The following is a 7638-nucleotide window of genomic DNA, read 5'->3' on the forward strand; positions in this document are numbered from 1 at the left end:
AGATGGAGGGTCGCACAGTGCATGTTTCCCTGAGTGTGTGTTGTTTTCTGACCTTTACAGATTTATGTGAGATGGAAAACATTTTAGTTTCGGTAAGTGAGGCAGGGCAGGTGGCCTTTAGCCCTGTCACCGGAGAAAATCAGAGACAAAGGAGAGGAGATGTGAGCCTGTGTTCGTACTGCCTTTAATTGTACAACCTATTTAGTGTTGATCTGATGAAAAGCTTCTGTGAAAATGCACAATCAAGCTTAAAATCAGAGTTTCATGGAGAGGAACGAAATTGAAATTAAAAATGGTGTCGTCAGTGGCCAGTCTAGTTTTTGAAAGGCATGAGGTTTTGACAGGATGCTGTGAAATTTCCTGTGTGAAGAAAGGTGCTAATCCCCCGCAGCGTGTAATGAGTGGAGGGGGTCTGTTTACACATGCCACGTCTGTTAAAAGCTCTGATTCCTTTGCAGTGCCGGCTGTTTCAGCTTTCCTGCGATTATTGTCCTTGAAAAGGTTGATTTAATCGTGATGACGATTCTCTTTGAAATACAAATGGAAAGGATAGTATAAAAAGCCTGCGAGTTGCAGTAGAGGCAGGTAGAGGGAGAGAGCTTGCGCTATAGGAGTGACACTTCAACAAGTACAGGTAAGGTTACTCTGTGCTTAGTGCTTGCATTGTTAATAATTGCGAAGAAGGGGTCAGTTACTTATTAGAGAGCGACTACTTTAAATCTCATTCGGAAATTCTTACAGATCTCTTAAATTTTTTCAGTCTTTATTCTGATCTTCCAGCACTGAGTTTCAGATCTTCCAGATGTTCCTACACTGCTGCATCTCACCAACTGTGCTAACTGCTACTGCATGCTGCAGTGTCTTGGGGTGGTGTCCAGTCCCTCCTACACACTGCACGCTGCAGTGTCCTGGAGTGGTGTCCAGTCCCTCCTACACACTGCACGCTGCAGTGTCCTGGAGTGGTGTCCAGTCCCTCCAACTCACTGCACGTTGCACTGTCCTGGGGTGGTGTCCAGTCCCTCCAACACACTGCACGCTGCAGTGTCCTGGGGTGGTATCCAGTCCCTCCTATACACTGCACGTTGCAATGTCCTGGGGTGGTGTCCAGTCCCTCCAACACACTGCACGCTGCAGTGTCCTGGGGTGGTATCCAGTCCCTCCTACACACTGCATGCTGCAATGTCCTGAGGTGGTGTCCAGTCCCTTCTATACACTGCACGCTGCAGTGTCCTGAGGTGGTGTCCAGTCCCTCCTACACACTGCATGCTGCAGTGTCCTGGAGTGGTGTCCAGTCCCTCCTACACACTGCACGCTGCAGTGTCCTGGGGTGGTGTCCAGTCCCTCCTACACACTGCACGCTGCAGTGTCCTGGGGTGGTGTCCAGTCCCTCCAACACACTGCACGCTGCAGTGTCCTGGAGTGGTGTCCAGTCCCTCCAACACACTGCACGCTGCAGTGTCCTGGGGTGGTGTCCAGTCCCTCCAACACACTGCACGCTGCAGTGTCCTGGAGTGGTGTCCAGTCCCTCCAACACACTGCACGCTGCAGTGTCCTGGGGTGGTGTCCAGTCCCTCCTACACACTGCACGCTGCAGTGTCCTGGGGTGGTATTCAGTCCCTCCTGCACACTGCACGCTGCAATGTCCTGGGGTGGTATTCAGTCCCTCCTACACACTGCACGCTGCAGTGTCCTGGGGTGGTGTCCAGTCCCTCCTACACACTGCACGCTGCAGTGTCCTGGGGTGGTATTCAGTCCCTCCTACATGCTGCAGTGTCCTGGGGTGGTGTCCAGTCCCTCCTACATGCTGCAGTGTCCTGGGGTGGTATCCAGTCCCTCCTACACACTGCACGCTGCAGTGTCCTGGGGTGGTGTCCAGTCCCTCCTACATGCTGCAGTGTCCTGGGGTGGTGTCCAGTCCCTCTACATGCTGCAGTGTCCTGGGGTGGTATCCAGTCCCTCCTACATGCTGCAGTGTCCTGGGGTGGTGTCCAGTCCCTCCTACACACTGCACGCTGCAGTGTCCTGGGGTGGTGTCCAGTCCCTCCTACATGCTGCAGTGTCCTGGGGTGGTGTCCAGTCCCTCCTCCACGCTGCAGTGTCCTGGGGTGGTGTCCAGTCCCTCCTACATGCTGCAGTGTCCTGGGGTGGTATCCAGTCCCTCCTATACACTGCAGTGACCTGGGGTGGTATCCAGTCCCTACTATACACTGCAGTGTCCTGGGGGTGGGGGTGTGTGTGTCCAGTCCGTCCCTCCTTCACACCACATATTGCGGGGGTGGGGGGGGGTGGGGGGTGTCCTGTCCCTTCTGAGCCAATATCTCTCCCCACTCCGCTTTAGGGTTTTGAGGTTTCTGCACTCTCTTCCCCACTCCACTGTTAATACTTCAGCTGATCATTCAATTCCGTCAGGCTTTCCAAATCCAAACTTGGGGTCAACCAGTCATTGCTTCTCGACTCACTTCCTCTGTTCAACCTGTTGTCCCGTAAATCTTGGATCTTCAGGTGGGTTTCTCAATTTAAAAATCTCCTTACCAGGACTGAGTTCTCAAGAGTCTGCATGCTGTGATCCGTGCTGTCTGTGTATGGCCAAGAATACCTCACTCTGAAAGTAAAGTGTGCTTTTCTCACTGGTTGTTGCACTGATGTCAGTTGTAGCGAGCTTTGGTTTAGTGAACATAGGAAGGAATATAGGAACATAGGAGCAGGAGTAAGCCATTTAGCCCTTCGAGACTGCTCCGCCATTCTAGATCATAGCTGATCATCTACCTCAACGCCATATTCCCGCACTATCCCCATATCCCTTGATGTCATTAACAACTAGAAATCTATTGATCTCTGTCTTGAACTTACTCAGTTTTAACATTCCGATACCCTCAGGTAGAGAATTCCAAAGATTCACCACTCTCTGAGTGAAGAAGTTCCTCCTCATCTCAATCCTAAATGGTTTGCCCTTTATTCTGAGATTGTGTCCCCTGTTTCGATACCCCAGAGCCAGTGGAAACATCCTTTCTGCATCTACCCTGTCTATCCCTTTAAGAATGCTAGTGGTAGCATTTCTGCCTCTGGGTCAGAAAGTGCAAGGTTCAAACCCTGACCTAGATAGCCCTGAGGAGGGGAGACAGGAGATCCAGACAATCCCAGGGAGACTGGAGCTTCAGACAGTCTCAGGAAGACCGGTGATCCAGACAGCCTCAGGGACACAAGACTAGATAGCCAGACAGACTCAGAAAGGGGAGACTGTAGCTCCAGACAGTCTCGGGGAGATTGGAGTGCTAGACAGTCTTGGGGAGGGGTGACTGTAACTTCAGACAGCCGCAGGGAGGGGAGACAGGTGCTCCAGACTGTCCTGGTTCTGAATTCTAGATCTGGTGGGTGTGAGTGACCCCCTCCTTTCCCTATATCCCTCTGTAGTGGAATAACCCATCAACCCCTCACCCCCAACCGCTGCACCCATGGGTTGGTGTAAAGAGTATGAAGATATAACAGTTTTCCTTCATGGTTAGAAAATCAAAAAAAATTAACTTTAGGAGCACCATGTCTCCAATGCTGAGAGACTGTCTTCAGACTCGCCATGGTTGTCTTGCCACTGGATACTGGCAGACTGCTTCACTGCAGAAGTGCATTTAACATCTCTATATTCTTGATTTTGGTGCAGAAAACCTTTTAACAGGATCAATGGAAAACAATCACAGGGTCAATGGGGAAGAGAGATGGAGAGAGAGAGAGGGAGAGAGAGAAAGAAAGACATAGGTGAAAAAGAAGGGCAGTGTGAGAAAGGTGAGTAATAGATGGGGAGAAACAGACCAAGAGAGGCATGGAAAACAGCCAGTGCTGAGATGAGAATCTTTTGACACAGCAAGTTGTTGTGATCCGGAAAGCACTGCCTGAAAGGGTGATGGAGGCAAATTCAATAGCAACTTTCAAAAGGAAATTGGATAAATACTTGAATGGGAAAAATTTGCAGAGCTGTGGGGAAGAGCAGGGGAGTGGGATGAATTGGACATCTCTTTTGGCACAGGCACGATGTGTCAAATGACCTCTTCCTGTACTTTAAGAAATAGATGGAGATAGACAGAGAGACAAGGAGAGATGGAGATAGAGAGAGACAAGGAGAGGAGATAAAGAGACAAGGAGAGATGAAAGGAAAGAGAGAGAGAAAGAGAGATGAGGAGAAATTTTTTCTCTCAGAGGGTCATGAGTCTTTGGAATTCTCTTCTTCAAAAGGCAGTGGAAGCAGAGTCTTTGAATATTTTTAAGTCAGAGGTAGATAGATTCTTGATCAGCAAGGGGGTGAAAGGTTATCGGGAGTAGGCGGGAATGTGGAGTTGAGGTGACAATAAGATCAACCACGATCTTATTGGATGGTGGAACAGGCTCGAGTGGCCGAGTGACCTACTCCTGCTCCTAATTTGTATGTTCGTACATATGAAAATAGAGAGAGAGAGAAAGGAGAGCTGGAAGTAGAGAGAGAGTGACAAGGAGTGATGGAAATGGAGAGAGAGAGACAAGGAGAAATGGAAATAGAGAGAGATGTGATCACGATAGTAACAGGTGAGTAAAACCATTTCCCCATTGTAATCCATTCTACTCCAACTGGAGCAACCAAAGGTTTCTGAAAAGATTCCAAGGATTTTGCCTTCACTTTATCTGGAAGTTTATTTCACATTGATCATTCTTGTGTGCATCCGCCTAAAATTACCTTTTAATAGTTTGAACCTGTGCCACTTAATTTTATTTAAAGTAATATTCCAGAGTTAGTTGTTCCATCCTTTTCACTATCTTCTTTACTTCCATTTGATCATCTCTCAGGCACCTTCTTCCCAGGGTAAAAAGTCCAAATCTCTTTCTTTTCCTATAACTCAGACTCTGACCTGAGGGATCAGCCTCATGGCTTCTCTCTGCTCTGCCTCCAGTGGTTGAATATCTCCCTGGTGGCTGTTACAGGCTCAAGGTGGGTCTGACCAGAACTGGACATAGTGCTCAACGTGGGTCTTTACCATCATTATAGATACTGTCAGTATAGCAGGGTGCTGGGAAGGGTTACTGACTGAGGCAGTTTTCCCTTTCCTTTGCTGGCAGGAGTTCTTGATCCTGAGGCCTGGATATGATGCAGCAGTCGATGTGGAGAGGCAACTTGGTAGTGTTAAGCATGGTATGGGCTCTGACCTCCGGCCAGCTGCAGGACTGCTTGGACCACAGCAAGTGCAGGGAGCTGTCCTCAGCTCCAAAACTGATGGTAAGTCACAATCCAACCGAAATACTCACAACCACTCACTGTAATGAACATTGAAAAGACTGAAGTCATTGCCTTCAGTCCCTGCCAAAAACTCTGATGAGTTGCCTCTGACTCCATCCTTCTGATCATTAACACTGAACCAGATCGTTTAGAACCTTGGGATTCTATTTGACCCCCACTTCAGCTTCGAACCCCATATCCTCTCCATAACAAAGACTGCCTTTTTCCACCTCCATAACATTGTCCATCTCAGCCCCTGACTCAGCTCATCTGCCGCTGAAACTCTCCTGTATGCTTTTGTCACCAACACACTTGACTACTCCAAAGCTTTCCTGGACAGTCTCCCACTTTCTACCCTCCATAAACTTCATCCCATCTAAAACTCTGCTGCCAGTATCCTAACTCGCACCAAACCCTGTTTACCCACCACCCCTGAGCTCGCTGACCAACATTGACTCTCTTGGTCCGGCAACACCTTGAATTTAACATTCTCACCCTCATGTTTAAATCCCTCCATGGCCTCACCCCTCCCTACCTTCATAACCTCCTACAGCTTTACAGACTTTCCAGAACTCTGTGCTTCTCCAATGCTGGCCTTTTGTGCACCTCCAACTGCCTTCACCTCACACTTGGGGGCCGTGCCTTCAGCTACCTAGGCCCTAAACTCTTGAAACTTCTCCGCCTCTCTCTCCTCTTTTAAAATGCTCCTTAAAACCTACCTCTTTGACCACACTTTTGTTTAGGACACTGGGACTGTGGTTGTTTCCTGGTAGGTGTTCAGTTAGCCAATCTCTGCGATGTTGCTGAGATCAGTAAAATTGAACTCCGTGTCAATAGTCGAGGGTTCCTGTCCCTCATCACTGTCCAGTGACACCTGAGTGAATGTTACGAGGACTGGAATGTCCCTGATTCCTTTCCCTCCACCATCACATAACCTGCCCACACTCACTGCTGAGGTCCTGGTCCCTATGGTAGATGATCCAGCATTTCAGGCAGGCATAAAAACAGGGAGACAATGGAGATGCAGAAATCTTTCCTTTGAATATAATATTTTGACTAACTCTAATTTGTTCAGTCAAGTAAAGGTATACCATAAATATATAATGAAAGCATCAATCCATCTTCCACTTGTTCTCAACAGGAATGTACTGAAGCCTGCAAAGTGGAGAAGACACTTGAATCCCCAATCTATCCTGGCAATGGCCACCTGCAGCCAATTGCAGAGAGCATCAGGAATTATGTCATGGGTCATTTCCGCTGGAACAAGTTTGGGAAAAAAAGAGGCAACAACACTGGGTTTTCAGGCAACAAGCGAGATGATGAACCTGTCAGGGCATTCCTAAACCACCTCCCTGCTGTAGAGCCCCAAACCTCTCAGATGGAAAATGAAGAGATGGAGACTCTGTTTCCAAGAGAAGATGATAAAAGATCCTACTCTATGGAACATTTCCGATGGGGGAAGCCCATGGGCATGAAGAGGAAGCCTGTTAAGGTCTACCCAAATAACTTTGAAGATGGGTCAGTGGAGAACATGGGACCTAGACTCAAGCGTGAAGCATCTGTAGGTTTTGACTACCCAGTAGAGACATCTGAAGCAGGTGAAGAGGAGATGCTGGAAGATGCCAAGAAGAAAGATGGGAAGGTTTACAAAATGGCCCACTTCAGGTGGGGCAGGGGACCAAAGGGCCCCGCAAAGAACTGGGGTCCTGACCGCATGCGCACTCAGCCATTGCAGTTTCCAAACCTTGAAGATGTGCTCCAGGAAAGCATCGACAATGGCCTGCCTGAAGAAGAGGTGAAGAAAGATGGGGAAGATTACAAATTCGGCCACTTTCGATGGAGTGTACCATTGAAAGACAAGCGCTACGGGGGTTTCATGAAATCTTGGGATGAGAGAGGTCAGAAGCCACTTCTGACTCTCTTCAGGAATGTCATTGTCAAGGATGGTCATGAGAAGAAAACTCAAAGCTAACTGATAGACAGCCCTCAATGAAGATTCTTAGGTGCAACAAATAGGAGCAGTCAATAGATCTATGATAGCAATTGATAAGAAGCTGTTATTGAAACAAAAATTTCTTTCAGATGGAACCTGTGCAATGCACCTTGTCTGGTTTTCTGTATGTAGCAATCAATAAAGGAGTGAATGTTGTACATAAGGCTTCAATGAATCTGATATCCAGTCATGGGCTGTGCAAAGATATTTTCCTATTTATTGAGCTGTACAATATGTAAATGAAGAATGAAAAATACACTCTTTTTTTGCAAGCTAAGTCAATCTCCTAAGAGTGTCTGCTTATTTCCATGTAGTTTGAAGTTCATGATGTGAAATGGATTGTGCAGGCCCTTCACTCTATTAATTACAGTCGAAGTTACCTGGTGCATTCTAAAGCATTACTAAACAG

The 7638-nt window shown here is 47.8% G+C and overlaps 1 protein-coding gene across 1 annotated transcript; it reads left to right on the plus strand.

The window, feature by feature from the left end:
* Positions 1 to 583: 583 nt before the first annotated feature.
* On the plus strand, positions 584 to 7327 carry LOC137359988 (pro-opiomelanocortin-like). The gene is made up of 3 exons (XM_068025583.1): positions 584 to 634; positions 5080 to 5236; positions 6378 to 7327. Exons 2-3 carry the CDS (start codon positions 5105 to 5107, stop codon positions 7206 to 7208), a joined length of 963 nt encoding a protein of 320 aa, XP_067881684.1. The 5' UTR covers positions 584 to 634; positions 5080 to 5104; the 3' UTR covers positions 7209 to 7327.
* Positions 7328 to 7638: the final 311 nt, after the last annotated feature.

Source organism: Heterodontus francisci, unplaced genomic scaffold (assembly GCF_036365525.1).
Source record: "Heterodontus francisci isolate sHetFra1 unplaced genomic scaffold, sHetFra1.hap1 HAP1_SCAFFOLD_410, whole genome shotgun sequence".
Classification (NCBI taxonomy): Eukaryota; Metazoa; Chordata; class Chondrichthyes; order Heterodontiformes; family Heterodontidae; genus Heterodontus; species Heterodontus francisci.